The sequence below is a fragment of the Manduca sexta genome, chromosome 24 (assembly GCF_014839805.1).
Source record: "Manduca sexta isolate Smith_Timp_Sample1 chromosome 24, JHU_Msex_v1.0, whole genome shotgun sequence".
Taxonomy (NCBI): domain Eukaryota; kingdom Metazoa; phylum Arthropoda; class Insecta; order Lepidoptera; family Sphingidae; genus Manduca; species Manduca sexta.
This window is the reverse complement of record NC_051138.1, coordinates 9102538-9119298: the sequence shown is the minus strand read 5'-3', so window position 1 is coordinate 9119298 and position 16761 is coordinate 9102538. Positions and strand designations below refer to the sequence as shown.

The window sequence follows — 16761 nt, the reverse complement described above, 5'->3', positions numbered from 1 at the left end:
AAGTTCCACCCTATAACTTTCCGCCTTTTTCTATTAGGTTTTACATCTGAACTTTTTACTGATGATGACTGCAACGCACTTACAATATCACAATATAAGTCATTTCTATACTTATGTTTATTATAAGTAACAATTGTTAAAGAAAGCAGTACTTGTTGTGACAAACATCCAGTTGTGTTTGATTCATTTTGTATATTCGTATGTTGCACTATTCCTTGCTAAAAATTTAAGTAACAGATTAAGATATTTACTTAATACATAAAAAATGGAATAAGATAGCGTAGCCAGCAATTATTTGGTAGGTATTATTTTATAATTAGTTATTATGCTCTTTGATCGAGAAACATAGCTATGTCTTAGGAAACTAAAATCAATGAGCGTAAATATGGTGGTTAAGATAATCAATTATAATAATTATTTGCAATAACAACAATATGATTATGTATCTATTTCCGTGCATGTAAACGTTGCTTGAAACATTGGCTGCCAATTGTAAAAATGTATCTTACATTTCATCTTTATGTTGTTTCTTTTATGTTTCATTGGTTATGCAATAACAATTCTAATTTTATTCATAGAAATATATTAAAGCAATTAGGTTAAGTATAATAATCATTACTATTTTACTTACCGGGCATATTATTGGAAAACAGTTATCTTTTACTCGCGGTACTTTTAACGTGTGGTTTATGCATTTCTTCTCAAAATGTAAAGAACGAATATATGTATTTGGTGTAGAATTCCAATCACGTCGCCTAATATTCTCAATTAATTTTGTCCTAGTTTTTAAATTTTTTGGTAATCTAAAAAATAGTCTAATTTCACTTAGTTTGTCGTTCTGAATAATACAATATTAATGTGTGCTCTAACATTCTTTCAAAGATAAAAACCGTAACTGATAAACGGGCGTCTGTTAAAATATCGATATCAATAATTTCTAAGCTCGTGTGTAAACAAACATAATGATTTTAATGTAAGTACTTAAATCACGCCTAAAAGGGTCCAAAGCTTAACAAACCAGATCCACGTATCATTTTAATTGATAAAAAACAAATCCAAAAAGTAAATATACAAAGATATTTGCAAATTTTCGGTAAAAACAGTTACTAACCTATGAAAAGATATTTCGGGGTCTTTCTTGCGTGAATTCGATTTGCACCCTTTCACACAACACTGAGTCATTTTCGAAACTTAACAAATACACTAATAAACACACTAAACAATTGAGAATATGAGTATATTACTTTAAATTCAATATTTATGAACATTTGTTTACGTCGTTTGACACTACATGTACTTGCTGACTGGGCTGCAATAAATGGCGTTTCTGTCGCAAGGCGGTCCCAGTGTGTTGAAGTAAACGAAATAGTGCCATATTCGAAGAAAGCAATTATTTTTGTCTTTTTTTGTTGCGTTCCAAATAAGCTTTGAGTAAAAGAGATAGACATATATATTTATAATTCTGCGTCGATTTTCCTAACATAAATATAACTTATTCATATAGCTAACTTTTGAGGCCTGTCCTCTTTATATTTAGTCATTGGTTTTCTCCCAACATTTCGAAGACTTTACAGCCATTATGATCACAGGGTGGACTAAAATGTCAGCGTCAGACATCTGAAAAGTCAAAGTTACAATACCGGCGAAATGGATGTTTGACTGGTGTAACCAAAAAATATAAATACTCGTGGGCAAAAATATTTATTAAACACATTTTTTTGGTTTAAATGTATTGTAAATATTTCATTTTCTTCATTAAAATTTAGAATTTTTAATCTATAACCCTCGAAGCTTAAAATTACGCGATGCCGGCCGTCATTGCTGGTGACGTCATCGCACGTAAACATTGCATTATGAAAATCAATAAATTTGTAATAATTACTGCATGAACAGATGGCATGCACTCGTAACTTAAAAAAAACGAGGCCACAAAAAACATAGCCTCATCACACATTTTACGTTTGACATATACATTGAAAAATGTTTTTTTTAGGTAAAAACAACATTTATCACACAATACAGAACTATAAACTTACATTGAAATCATCTTCACAAAATAAATCGTCGATTTATCCGACGTATATTTTGTACATACCTCGTCGAGCTACGCATCCACCACTTCTTTCTTAAATCTTTTGATTTTGGCACATGAATGAATAATTTATCGGGTTATATGGTGTCGAGTTCCTACGCAAAGGCACTGAACAATATTTATATGCTATCACATCAATTTTTTTGTGGAAAAAGTAACAAGTAGCAGTTCTATATGTACTTTTGTTGTAAAGTGTAGGTTCGATGTCACAATTGTCTTGAATGTTTGTATATGTGCGATAACGACACATAGGGATCACGTCACGTGACAACGCGTTTTAGCGCGAAATTATAAATAAAAAAAACAAAATCACGGATTTAATAAATTGAGCACATTGCAACAATAGAAATATAATGGACATTATAAGTGAATAGTCCTCTACCGTTGTACAAACATTTAAAAAAATTGACAAACATCTATTACACAAATATATATTTTTTTTGCGTATAATAGAATTAATTGTTAAAAACCATTTTTGATTACATGCAAAATAACTGTTATAATAATTATAAATATCGCTAGGCCACACTAAGCCGCCCTGTGGAATGGAGGCGTTTGGAGAATTCCACCACGGTATCCCCTGCCTGTCGTAAGAGGCGACTAATAGGGGCCACGAAGGGGGTCGTCGGCGGGCAGCAGGGGGCTGTCCGCCCTAGTGCATTTCTGTGCAACTTTTGCACATTTTTCGGTTGACCCCCGGGATGGACGGCAGTGTGAAGTTGGCCTCACGCTGCCGTAGACGCCGAGGGCGTCCTTCGGTGCGTGGGGGCTTCTGAGCACCCCCCCCCCCCAATAGGAGACGGGCCGCAAGGCGGCACCGCGCAGGGGCGGCTGCGGTCGCCGACTAGACACTTCAAGTCAGAGAAGGCCCGCAGCCGTCCCTAATGCGCCGAAAAGAGCCACCGCGGAGTTTTAGCTGGTAGGCCGTGCATAGGTTAAGTTGTATTTAGGGCTAGGGACTCGGCCCGGCGGTCGCCCGAAGGTCATCATCAAATCCGGGTGGCTCAACGCCGGGTGGCTCAACGCCGGGTCGTAAGGCACGGTTACCTCAGCATAACCGCTCAGTCGCCCCCCTATGAAGGCTGGGCGGTAGTAATAAGGCACATTCTCCGCGAAACCAAAAAAAAAAAAAGGTCACACTAAGTGAGTAAAAATTAGGAATGTCTATGATATTCCATTTAATTTCATTTTAGTCATAGAAATACAAATATATTTAACAAATTCAAATATAAAATGCAAAATAATTATAAAACCAAAGCAAAACAATATTGACATTTTCAATTAAGTCTTTATAATTCGAGACCAATGACTAATAAAGAGGACAGGCCTCAAAAGTTAGCTATATGAGTAAGTTATATTTATGTTACGGAAATCGATGCAGATTATAAATATAAATGTCGAACTCTTATACTCAAAGCTCAATTGGCACGCAACAGAAAAAGACAAAAAATAACTGTTTTCTTCGAATATTCGTTCGTTTACTACAATGAGACTACAACACACTGGGACCGCCTTGCGGCAAAAGATGTCATTTATTGCAGCCCTGACAACAAGTACATGTAGTGTCAAACGATGTAAACAAATCTTCACAAATATTGAATTTAAAGTAAAATAATAATATTCTCAATTGTTTAGATTGTTTATTAGTGTATTTGTTAAGTTTCGAAAATGACTCAGTGTTGTGTGTAAGGATGAAAATCGAATTCACGCAAGAAAGACCCCTAAATATCTTTTCATAGGTTAGTAACTGTTTTTACCGAAAATTAGCAAATATCTTTGTATATTTACTTTTTGGATTTGTTTTTATTAATTAAAATGATATGTGGATCTGGTTTGTTAAGCTTCGGACCTTTTTAGGCGTGATTTATATACATTAAAATCATTATGTTTACTTATACACGAGCTTAGGGATGGGTGGATTTGTTTGGAAATTATTGATATCGATATTTTACCAGACGCCCGTTTATCAGTTACGGTTATTATCTTTGAAAGAATGTTAGAGCACACATCAATATTGTATTATCCAGAACGACAAACTAAGTGAAATCAGAATATTTTTATTAGATTACCAAAAAAATTAAAACCCAGGGCAAAATGGATTGAGAATGTTGGGCGACGTTATTGGAATCCTACACCAAATTCATATATTCGTTCCTTACATTTTGAGAAGATTTGTATATATCACACGTTAAAAGTACCACGAGTAAAAGGTAACTGTTTTCCAACAATATTCCTGGTATTAAGGTTTGGGTTTCTTATTTTATTAATAAACAAAACCTTTTGGAAGCTTTAATTTTTAATTAACACGACACGTCTTTACAGTTTTTACGGAGGCCAAAAAGAAAAAGAGGAAAGGCCACAGACAATGACAATCACAGAATAATATAGACAAAGAATAGGGATGTGTGTAAATTTATATTGCCTTCCAACACCCAGTAAGTAAAATAGTAATGATTATTATACTTCACGTAATAAACAATACTTTAATATATTGCTATGAATACTAATAGAATTGTTATTGCATAACCAATGAAACATAAAAGAAACAACATAAAGATGAAATGTAAGATATATTTTTACAATTGGCGAAGCATTTTAAGCATCCTTTGCATGCACGGAAATATATACATAATTATATTGTTGTTATTGTAAAAAAATATTATAATTGATCATTTTAACCACCATCTTTACACTCATTTATTTTATTTAGTTTTTCTGAGACATAGTTATGTTTCTCGATCAAAGAGCATTATAACTTATTATAAAATAATACCAACCAAATAATTTCTGACCAACCAAATAATCTGTAACTTAAATTTTTAGCAAGGAATAGTGCAACATACAAATGTACAAATATGAATTAAACACTACTGGATGTTTGTAACAACAGGTATTGCTTTCTTTAACAATTGTTACTTATAAATTAGTTTCAGTTAGTCTTATATTTATATTATTGTAGAATCTAACCCCTTTTGTACTTATTTGATCTTTTTTTGGGCTTATGTATCTCTCTTTTAATTCTTCAATGTCGACACAAAGTTTTTTTGTGCATTCAAAGTGCCGCATGTCACGTGACCATATCGGTCATCCTTTATACTCTTTCATCATAGTTCGAGACACCACGAGACACGTCCACAAATTGCTGACAGAGAAGTCGAAACATAATAGGCAAAATATTTGTGTATATTTTTACAACGATTCATCTATAAAAAGTTTAATCGATTACCGTTGATTATTTAATAATCAATTTTTTATGAATTATATGACCAAATTTTGATCTGAATCCTTGTCATATTTAGGTTGATGGCTTTGAGATTTGTCCTGTCGTAAGAAAAAATCGTAAAACTGCTGATATTTCAGAAATTTCATATAGGACTTTTCAATAATTTCAATAATCTTTCTAAACTTAACATTGGCAGAATTGTCATTTAAACGATACAGTTAAACAAAATAATTTGGACTAAATAGGAAATCCATTCATTTATTCTTTTCCAATGACCACAAAATACAATATACTTTGCAAAATTAAATCGTTTTTTTTACAACAATCGATTTTAAGCACAACATCACATGGTATTTTGACAGCTGCCAGTTGCCACAGAGCTCCTATTTAATCATCTTTTACACAAAATAATTTGGATTGAATTATTAATTATCGTTGGCTTATATACTAATAATTTTCTGTAGGGCTCACGTATATTTTACAAATTATAAGGTTTCCTTGTGAATCAGACAATTCATATACCGTACAGGCTCGTAATACTCTGTGTTAAGTACCGCGCTCAAACATATTTTGATTACTTTCTACAATATTTTCAACAAAATAAAAACTATAATGGTTTTATGCGAAAATAGATAAGTATGATACTTACCTTCTGATAATAAATCTACAAAAAGCAAAAAAATAACTTCAGTGTTAAGTGTTCAATACTTTTATCATTATTATCTTAACATGTAAGTGTAAGCAATGTGTTTTGTTTGTTTTTATGATATACCAGATGTGCCTGCCAGTTTCAACCGCGAGGATTTGATGTGGACTTCTATATCGCTATAAAAGTTCCACTGTGTACCTTTGCAAGATAAAAGTTAGAAAGCAACTTTTCATATTATTCTAGCTTACTCTATCCCTGTAAAGATCCATAGTGCCTTATATACGATGCCGGCGCCACTTATATAATAATTAAGATTTTTAAAATCCGAATGCATCTAAGATAAAATATCAAACTAATGTGCTATTAATCAGGACAGGGTCTATTTTTGTTCCAAATTTAAACCAAATCCTTGTGCCAATTTTTGTGTTTACTTTCAGCAAACATTCAAATGTGCACTAACATTTGTATTTGATATTAGTAAGATTTGTGTATAAGATCAATTTTATTATTTATCCTATAAAATAAAATAAAATCATTATTCAGGCAGTAACTTATTTATTTCATTATAGTACTTATATTCTCTTAACTAATTTTACTATTTAAATAGAGAATCTTGTATTTATTTTCTTTAAATTCAGTTTCATTAAAATGCTGATGACCTATGGAAATGTTGTGTAAATGCAGTTTTATTTAGATTTTATAATTACTGATTGTAGCCTTTAAATACCTTTGCATCAATTCCCAAAGTAAGCATATCAATTCCATAACTGATGCTTATTGCTTTCACCCAATATATACAATTATAATAATAATAGTAAGTTTTTTTTTTATTTGGATTGTCCCTCATTAGTTAATATGGTTTAGGGATGAGTTTATTAATTGACGTTGGTTGGGAGATTGTATTTTTTTTCTTTAAAATGAAAATTAATACATCCATATTAAAAGTATTCTACTGTCTATATAGTTTGTAGGCAGCTATGTAATCACCAGAGGTGGCTCTAGCTCATGCGCTGCCTGTGTGCAATGAATTCCTTGGCATCCCCTAGGACACAATGTATTCTTTAATAAAATTGATACTTAATATTAAATCAAATGTTATTGTGTAAAGTAAAGAAGTCCCTCGCTGGACTTAGCATGGGCGCAGGTTGTTTGAGAGCGCCAGTGTCGTGAGTGACGCATGTTTCATTGAAGGTGTCGTGTCTAGCGCCCCCTAACACTGCGCCCGTGTGCAGCGCACACTCTGAACAATATGTTATATAATATGTAGTTAAGAATATATCTATTCTCTTTCCAGGACTGAATACTGGAAGTCCCAAGCAAGAAAATATTGTGAATTCTGTAAATGTTGGTTTGCTGACAATAAAGTTGTAAGTATTTTATATATATATATTATATGTATATATATATAAGCACAATAATAACCATCTGGACAGTGCAGGTGAATTGTTTAGCTAAGAAGCCTATGTGGTAAAACATAGCTTATTTATAATGAATATCAATCGAGCCTAAAAAGATTTTTCTTAACAGAAACCAAGAAGTGTGTGTAAAGACAACAAATCATTATATTATCTACATATTCTCATAGTTTATTCATACTATAATGTTAAATATATGATAATATTCTGCAACTATGTAAATAATAATGTAATCGGTTTTGAAAACTTGTAGAGATCATCTATTTCTATTTTTTTACTGACTTCAAAAAAAGGGGGAAGTTATCAATTCGATGTGAACATATTTTTTTTTAGTCAATATCATTTCATGAAAATGGGAAGCGTCACAAAGAAAATGTTCAGAAGCACATCTCACAACTTAGCAAAAAAAGTGCAAAGGAATTTAAACAGAAGGCTAAAGTTGATGAAGACATTAAAAAGATGGAAACGGCAGCCATGGCTGCTTACTTGAAAGATGTACAAAGTAATGCTGATATTACTTCACAGGTATAGTTAGTATTATTTTTAGTGCTTTGAATGACGAGACAAGCTTGCTGTTCGCTTGATGGTAAGCGATACAACCGTCTATGAAGAGTAGAAACACCATTACAAAGTTTTGTTTGGTATTCCGCTGCACTCTCCATCCTGAGATATAAGTCTTATTATGTTCAATAGTTACACTGGCTACAATGTTATTCACACCAGCCGACAACAGTGACCACACTGCTGCTTGGTGGCAAAAATAATTTAATAAATTTTAAAGTGTATACATACTAGATGGGTTATATTTTATTAATATTGCCCATTATATGACCCTAGATTATAAATAAACACATAGCTTTAATGTTATAAATAATATAATTCATTCATAAGGCTTTTTTATATTTCAGAGCATTCGTGACATAATAGAAAAAGAAGGTGGTGCTGAAGCCACTATAATTGTCAAAAGCGGGAGTAGTCATTCACAACAAAAAATAACTGATCCAATATGGCATGAAGTTAAGAATGAGGATGGGAGTCTATACTATTGGAACACTATTACTAACGGTATTAAAAATATTAACTACATTTCAATAATTGTAGTTTTTTCTTTATATTTTATGAATTATCTAGGCAAGTGTATTTAGATTCGGGAAAAAATTACGTACCTGCTTCGAAACTGCTCATTTTTCTTGGCGCGATAACTTGAACTACTATGTGAACTGAAAGTAAGCAATTAACTCTTGAATCTTACTGTACACTTTTTGTTCTAGAAACCACATGGGACACCCCTGATGAGTATTTATCAATAGCAGAACAAGAGAAGAAAAAACTAAAAGAAGCGGAAAAGAAGAAAAAAGTAGAAAAACTAAAGTAAATTGAAACATGCAACCCACTGTGATGGGTCGATAGTAACATTATTTTTAACAGGACTGCCTTGGAAGGGTAGTTGAATAGTACACTGTACGAGTACAACTATCGCGCTGAGGTCCTGGGTTCGAATCCTGGGCAGGGCAAAATTATTGTAACTGGGTTTTTCCATCTTAAAATATTACTTAGTTGTAGCTCAGAGACCAATTTCAAGTCCTGCATCTGATCTCTCTGGGGTTATGTCAGTTTCCCACCTCTTTGGACTGTGAGAGTGAAGGAATAGAGAGAGCACCTGTGAATTGCGCATACACTTGTGCACTATTATCTACCCTGCGTACTTGGCTAATCTCTGCTGAAATTGGACATAATGGTAAAAATTCGGTTAGGAAGATATAAAAAAACATTTTTAACACTTAATACGACACACTGGTGCATCTCAAATCAATTTCATATAAAACACAAAATACGAGGATTTAACAGCTTTCCTTTGTATCCAAATTTTCAGACTGGCCAAGCAAAATGAAGCCATAAAAGAAGTAAACGCACACTTGGCACGCGAGAAAATGAAAGAATTTGCTGTCAATAAAAATGATCCTCCATCAACCAAAAACACTGTGGACTATGGTCCTGCGCCCCGTGCTGCCAAACCTTATGGCGCGTGGACACCAATTGTGAACAAGTACGTCACATTGTAATACATTTCCCAGTGGCGAAGGGCGAAAATTATCGAAAGGGAACCCGAGGAAATATTTTTTTCTACCGTTAACATGCAATACACTCTTCACAATATATTAAAATCAGTAACATATCATAATACATAAAAATTTCTTTCTAACATAAACATTATATCTAAACACTAAATTATAAAAATAATCACATATTTTGAACATAGGTACCAAAAAGAGTCCAACAAATATTAATAACGCACAGTATACATAAACACTATTTATATATTCTAAATTATTAAAAAATTCGCGCCGATTGCTCAACATGAAGCCGCAAATTCTCAGGTTACCCTGAAGTACACAGGTCACAGACACGCACGTACACATGTATTTTTACGTCACTTCCAAAAGATTAGACAAAGACACCGCGCTGCGTGTGAAAGAGACAACAATATCGCGAGGGAAGCTATGCGCGGCCGGGTTCACTTCGATTATAAAGCGCGAGCACTGCGCGCGAGTTACAATTTAACGAATTGATAATATGAACTATATACAGTTATCGTTAAAGTAGTAATTTAATTGAATAAGTATAAGATGACATGTTTGAGTGTACTATTATTATTCTAGTTATATGGTTATGTTTTTCTTTTATTATTTTTAATTTTTAATCTATCTATACTTCTATACTATTATATAAAGCTGAAGAGTTTGTTTGTTTGTTTGTTTGTTTGAACGCGCTAATCTCAGGAACTACCGGTCCAAACTGAAAAATTCTTTTTGCGTTGGATAGCCCTTTGTACGTGGAGTGCTATAGGCTGTATATCATCACGCTATACCCAATAGGAGCGGAGCAGTAATGGCTAATCTCAGGAACTACCGATTCGAACTGAAAAAATATTTTTTTGTTGAATAGCCCTTTGTTTTGGCGTGCTCTAAGTTATATATCATCACGCCATGACCAGTAGGAGCGGAGCAGTAATGAAACATGTTGCAAAATCGGGGACAATTTATTAGTTTTGAGAGCGTCCGTTGAGTGCGCTGCGTAAACGGTTAAAGTTATGCAACAATGATGTATGACGGGATTGTTCCTCTTAAAAAAGTTCTAAAAAATATATTATAAAACTAGCTTCCGCTCGCAGCTTCGCCCGCGTGGATTTCGGACTTCAAAAATGGAGCCGGTCGCGAACGTTCGAGAATGTTCGTTTTACGAAGCTACTCGCTAGGTGATTCGCTAGCCTCTAGGTGCCAAGCCGCCTGCCTGTGCGTTCGCGACCTTATATATATACAAAAATAATCCTTATAGCATGATTCAGTATTCACGCATGATGGTTTTATTATTAGCGTATTTCATGTATAACTTTGGTGTTTGTATACCGATTTCTATGATTCTTTTTTATGGAATATTTAATAATGTTAACTTTTTTAATTGGGGATGACTGAGAGTGTTATAAACGTAGTCCTTTGTTCGTTGATTCCTATAGGCTATATATCATCACGCTATACCCAATAGGAGCGGAGCAGTAATGGCTAATCTCAGGAACTACCGGTCCAAACTGAAAATTTTTTTTTGCGTTGGATAGCCCTTTGTTCGTAGAGTGCTATAGGCTATATATCATCACGCTATACCCAATAGGAGCGGAGCAGTATTGGCTAATCTCAGGAACTACCGGTCCAAACTGAAAATTCTTTTTGCGTTAGATAGTCCTTTGTTCGTTGATTCCTATCTATACTTCTATACTATTATATAAAGCTGAAGAGTTTGTTTGTTTGTTTGTTTGTTTGAACGCGCTAATCTCGGGAACTACCGGTCCAAACTGAAAAATTCTTTTTGTGTTGGATAGCCCTTTGTTCGTGGAGTGCTATAGGCTATATATCATCACGCTATACCCAATAGGAGCGGAGCAGTAATGGCTAATCTCAGGAACTACCGGTCCAAACTGAAAAAATATTTTTGCGTTGGATAGCTCTTTGTTCGTGGAGTGCTATATGCTATATATCATCACGCTATACCCAATAGCAGCGGAGCAGTAATGGCTAATTTCTGGAACTACCGGTCCAAACTGAAAATTCTTTTTGCGTTAGATAGTCCTTTGTTCGTTGATTCCTATAGGCTATATATCATCACGCTATACCCAATAGGAGCGGAGCAGTATTGGCTAATCTCAGGAACTACCGGTCCAAACTGAAAATTCTTTTTGCGTTGGATAGCCCTTTATTCGTGGAGTGCTATAGGCTATATATCATCACGCTATACCCAATAGGAGCGGAGCAGTAATGGCTAATCTCAGGAACTACCGATTCGAACTGAAAAAATATTTTTTTGTTGAATAGCCCTTTGTTTTGGCGTGCTCTAAGTTATATATCATCACGCCATGACCAGTAGGAGCGGAGCAGTAATGAAACATGTTGCAAAATCGGGGACAATTTATTAGTTTTGAGAGCGTCCGTTGAGTGCGCTGCGTAAACGGTTAAAGTTATGCAACAATGATGTATGACGGGATTGTTCCTCTTAAAAAGTTCTAAAAAATATATTATAAAACTAGCTTCCGCTCGCAGCTTCGCCCGCGTGGATTTCGGACTTCAAAAATGGAGCCGGTCGCGAACGTTCGAGAATGTTCGTTTTACGAAGCTACTCGCTAGGTGATTCGCTAGCCTCTAGGTGCCAAGCAAGCCGTCTGCCTGTGCGTTCGCGACCTTATATATATACAAAAATAATCCTTATAGCATGATTCAGTATTCACGCATGATGGTTTTATTATTAGCGTATTTCATGTATAACTTTGGTGTTTGTATACCGATTTCTAAGATTCTTTTTTATGGAATATTTAATAATGTTAACTTTTTTAATTGGGGATGACTGAGAGTGTTATAAACGTAAGAGTAGACAAATATAATGAGAAAGCTTCGAACTGCTAAGCTATCGGGAGTTACACGTGTTATGGTGAGTCAACCATAAAAGATAGACCTATGCTGTCGTGGGATATTTTTTACATAATTTTAAGGAGAACATTTCCATCATACATGATTTCTTTGTAGCTTTAACCATTAAGGTTGCACACGCGACGGAAGTTTAAAAAATGGAGTAACTTCTCCCGTTTTCCCAACATTTCCCTTCATTGCTCTGCTCCTATTAATTGTAGCGTGATGAAAAGTATACTATAACCAGCACAGGAGTATGACAAATAATTGTACCAAGTTTCGTTAAAATCCGTCGAGTAGTTTTTGTTTCTATAACGGTTATACAGACAGACAGACAGACAGACAAAAATTTTACTAATTGCATTTTTGGCATCAGTATCGATCCCTAATCACCCCCTGATAGTTATTTTGGAAATATATTTCATGTACAGAATTGACCTCTCTACAGATTTATTATAAGTATAGAAGACAAAGTCCCCCGCTGCATCTATCTGCCTGAACGTGTTAAACTCAAAAACTACCCAACGTATTAAGATGAAATTTGGTATGGAGACAGTTTGAGACCCTGGGAAGAACATAGGCTCCCGGGAAACTATTACTTTTATAACGGAAAACTTTAACCTGAAAAACTTTATAACGTGGGCGGAGCCGCGGGCAAAAGCTAGTACTATTATATAAAGCTGAAGCGTTTGTTTGTTTGTTTGTTTGAACGCGCTAATCTCAGGAACTACCAGTCCAAATCGAAAAATTCCTTTTGCGTTGGATAGCCCTTTGTTCGTAGAGTACTATAGGCTATATATCATCACGCTATACCCAATAGGAGCGGAGCAGTAATGGCTAATCTCAGGAACTACCGGTCCAAACTGAAAATTCTTTTTGCGTTAGATAGTCCTTTGTTCGTTGATTCCTATAGGCTATATATCATCACGCTATACCCAATAGGAGCGGAGCAGTAATGGCTAATCTCAGGAACTACCGGTCCAAACTGAAAATTTTTTTTTGCGTTGGATAGCCCTTTGTTCGTAGAGTGCTATAGGCTATATATCATCACGCTATACCCAATAGGAGCGGAGCAGTATTGGCTAATCTCAGGAACTACCGGTCCAAACTGAAAATTCTTTTTGCGTTAGATAGTCCTTTGTTCGTTGATTCCTATCTATACTTCTATACTATTATATGAAGCTGAAGAGTTTGTTTGTTTGTTTGTTTGAACGCGCTAATCTCGGGAACTACCGGTCCAAACTGAAAAATTCTTTTTGTGTTGGATAGCCCTTTGTTCGTGGAGTGCTATAGGCTATATATCATCACGCTATACCCAATAGGAGCGGAGCAGTAATGGCTAATCTCAGGAACTACCGGTCCAAACTGAAAAAATATTTTTGCGTTGGATAGCTCTTTGTTCGTGGAGTGCTATATGCTATATATCATCACGCTATACCCAATAGCAGCGGAGCAGTAATGGCTAATTTCTGGAACTACCGGTTCGAACTGAAAAATTCTTTTTGTGTTGAATAGCCCTTTGTTTTTGGAGTGCTCTAAGTTATATATCATCACGCTATGACCAATAGGAGCGGAGCAGTAATGGCTAATCTCAGGAACTACCAGTTTGAACGGAAAAAATCGTTTTGTGTTGGATAGCCCTTTATTTGTGGAGTGCTATAGGCTATATATCATCACGCTATGACCAATAGGAGCGGAGCAGTAATGAAACATGTTGCAAACACGGGGACAATTTATGTTTTGAGAGCTTCCGTTGCGTGCGCTGCGTAAACGGTTAAAGTTATGCAACAATGATGTATGACGGGATTGTTCCTCTTAAAAAGTTCTAAAAAATATATTATAAAACATAGTCCCCCGCTGCATCTGTCTGAACGTGTTAAACTCAAAAACTACCCAACGTATTAAGATGAAATTTGGTATGGAGACAGTTTAAAACCCTGGGAAGAACATAGGCTCCCGGGAAACTACTACTTTTATAACGGAAAACTTTAGTCTGAAAAAATTTATAACGCGGGCGGAGCCGCGGGCAAAAGCTAGTTAATTTATAAAAGGTAACCCGGTAGGAATCGGCTTGTATGGACGCTTCGCCACTGACATTTCCTGCTATTACTATCACTCATGACGATAGTATATGAATCATGTCTAACGCCAAGATTTGACAAATGAATATCGTGAAATCCTACTGTAAGGGCATTTTAAGAATTCAGTTAAATTTTTTCCTATTTCATTTGTTTAAGCAAGTTCACGGTGAAAGAAACGATATAACTACCTGGAGTTATATGATCTCCACCGTCTTTAAATACCCATAGTTCCAGAAGAATCACGGATGCGCAAGCTTGTCCAAAATACGGGAAGGAAAATCCAAAATATGGAAACCACATATCTTACTACTAAATAACGATTAAAAAATGAAACCAATTTTACTTATATTGTTACAGACCAGAAGAAAACATTGATTTGCAGTTACCAAAAGCTAATAAGGAGGTAGTGCCGCCGCCTGTGGTAGTGCAGCCTGAGATAATTCAGTTTAAAGAGAAACACGTGGGCTCGCTCGGAGAGGGACCCGTCGAGTTCAAAAGACGCAAGTTTAACAACGCCAAACGAAATGCTCGACAGAAATTGGACGATGACTGATGTTACCAAGTGCTAATAAAATGTATGATATAGTATCGTTGTTTTATTAATATGCTCTATACGTTTTTTAGTTTTACACGAGTCATAGACTACATGAAAAATGCTTGTAATACGTTACGTTGCAGATTGTTTTATATATAGTTTTTACAACTCGCCGGATTAATTTGTTGTTTTGGAAATAAAACTATACCTATTTTGTGACAATATCCAATACCCAATTAAACATCTTAAATCATTGATTGCGCAGGACGAATTTACACTGCAGTATCTAACATGCAAAGAGAATATGGTGCAGAACATAAAAAAAATATTATACAGACTCGAATTGAGAACCTTCACCTTTTTTAGATGTCGGTTAAAAATGAAAACAAGTAATAAATCGATATTAGTGTATTCTCACGCTAAGGCCAAACCTCGTATGGGGAGTGTACGGGAAAGTCGGGCGCGAGGAGTACTCGCCTCGTTCCTCGGTACCTCTACTTTAGTCAATTTGTGATGTGTTTCTCAGGTAGTGCAAGAATAATGACTGAAAAGCTTAAAATGTGAGTACACAGTAGTCACGTAACGAATATTAGACTTTTCATATTCGCGAATGCGAATATCTGACTCCGCCTTTTGCGCTTCATTTAAAAAAATAATAATATTGTTGATGACTTGTTAAGCATGGTATTCGCTTGTTTCTGAGAGATACCACCGCCTATAAACAATAGCAATACTATACAAAACCTTAATTTTCAAAAATACTGAGTCGTCAATGGCAGCGGAGTATCCTGCGTCTTGCCACTCGAGGCCGACTGAAAATTGTCTGGCCCCTCTATTTTTCTAATTATTTTATTCCAAAAATTAAAATGCATTCGTATTGTATTTTATGATATTAACAAATTGTATACTTACTTTAAAAATCGTTACTGCTTTTCAAGTGCATCCCGGGGCCATGGCTCCCTGTCCCTCGAAGCTATACCACTAGTTATTGGTGTTACCTAGCATACTAAGTATATCAAACTCATGGCAAGTCAGAAAAATTGTCACTTGTTTATAAAATCATACATTTACTTATATACTGGTAAATGTTAACATTTCCTAATTTATTTAAAATTTACCGATATATGCATTATGTGTATCGCTTTTCAGTAACATAATATATAGTGTTATTTTAGAGTACATGGTAGGGTAACGAAATGTATACTTATCTGTACTTATTAAATAAAGCTAAACAGTTTGTTTGTTTGAACGCGCAAATCTCAGGTACTACTGGTTCGTTTATATAATTAAAAAATATTTTAGTGTTTTTTTTGGTACTGTCGCTGTTATAACCGGGGATACCCTGCTAACAGTGTACAAGCGATCCCCCGGCTTAGCAACCACAGCAGTTCCAATGAAGATTTGGTGGTCCTACCGCTATAACTGATGGTGCCAGTGGACGGTAGATACGCTGGCAACCCGCAGCTATTCGGTCACGGGGCCCGGAAGGAAAAAGGGAAGAGAAGAGGAAGGAGGAGGTTTGTTAGGATGGTTAGTAGGGAGAGGGAGGAGAGATGTTTGCGAACCCTTATAGGCCTCAATGTGTATACATATTACACTATGTGCATACAGTCGCGGCATTATTTTCCCTCGTGCATGGGAACAGAGCATCTATGAAAAATATTGCAGAAATTGAACATAGTTTCTGTTGCCTGTGTTGCGTAAACGGTTAAAGTTACGCTACAAATATGTAAGACGGTATTGTTCCCCTTAAAAAAGATCTAAAAAAGTTTTTATAATACAAAGTCCCCCGCCGCATTTCTCCGCCTGTCTGG

General features: G+C 35.2%; 1 protein-coding gene across 1 annotated transcript; it reads left to right on the top strand.

Annotated features, from left to right (window-relative positions):
- Positions 1 to 5652: 5652 nt before the first annotated feature.
- Positions 5653 to 14998, top strand: LOC115451675 (WW domain-binding protein 4). The gene is made up of 7 exons (XM_030180042.2): positions 5653 to 6046; positions 7259 to 7331; positions 7713 to 7904; positions 8288 to 8444; positions 8651 to 8750; positions 9253 to 9426; positions 14770 to 14998. Coding segments are annotated over exons 1-7 (894 nt in total). The 5' UTR covers positions 5653 to 6044; the 3' UTR covers positions 14966 to 14998.
- Positions 14999 to 16761: the final 1763 nt, after the last annotated feature.

Coding starts and splice junctions, on each gene's coding strand:
- LOC115451675 (XM_030180042.2), top strand. Junction 7,332..7,712: donor GGTTTGCTGACAATAAAGTT/GTAAGTATTTTA, acceptor ATTTTTTTTTAG/TCAATATCATTTCATGAAAA. Junction 8,445..8,650: donor TTGGAACACTATTACTAACG/GTATTAAAAATA, acceptor TTTTTGTTCTAG/AAACCACATGGGACACCCCT.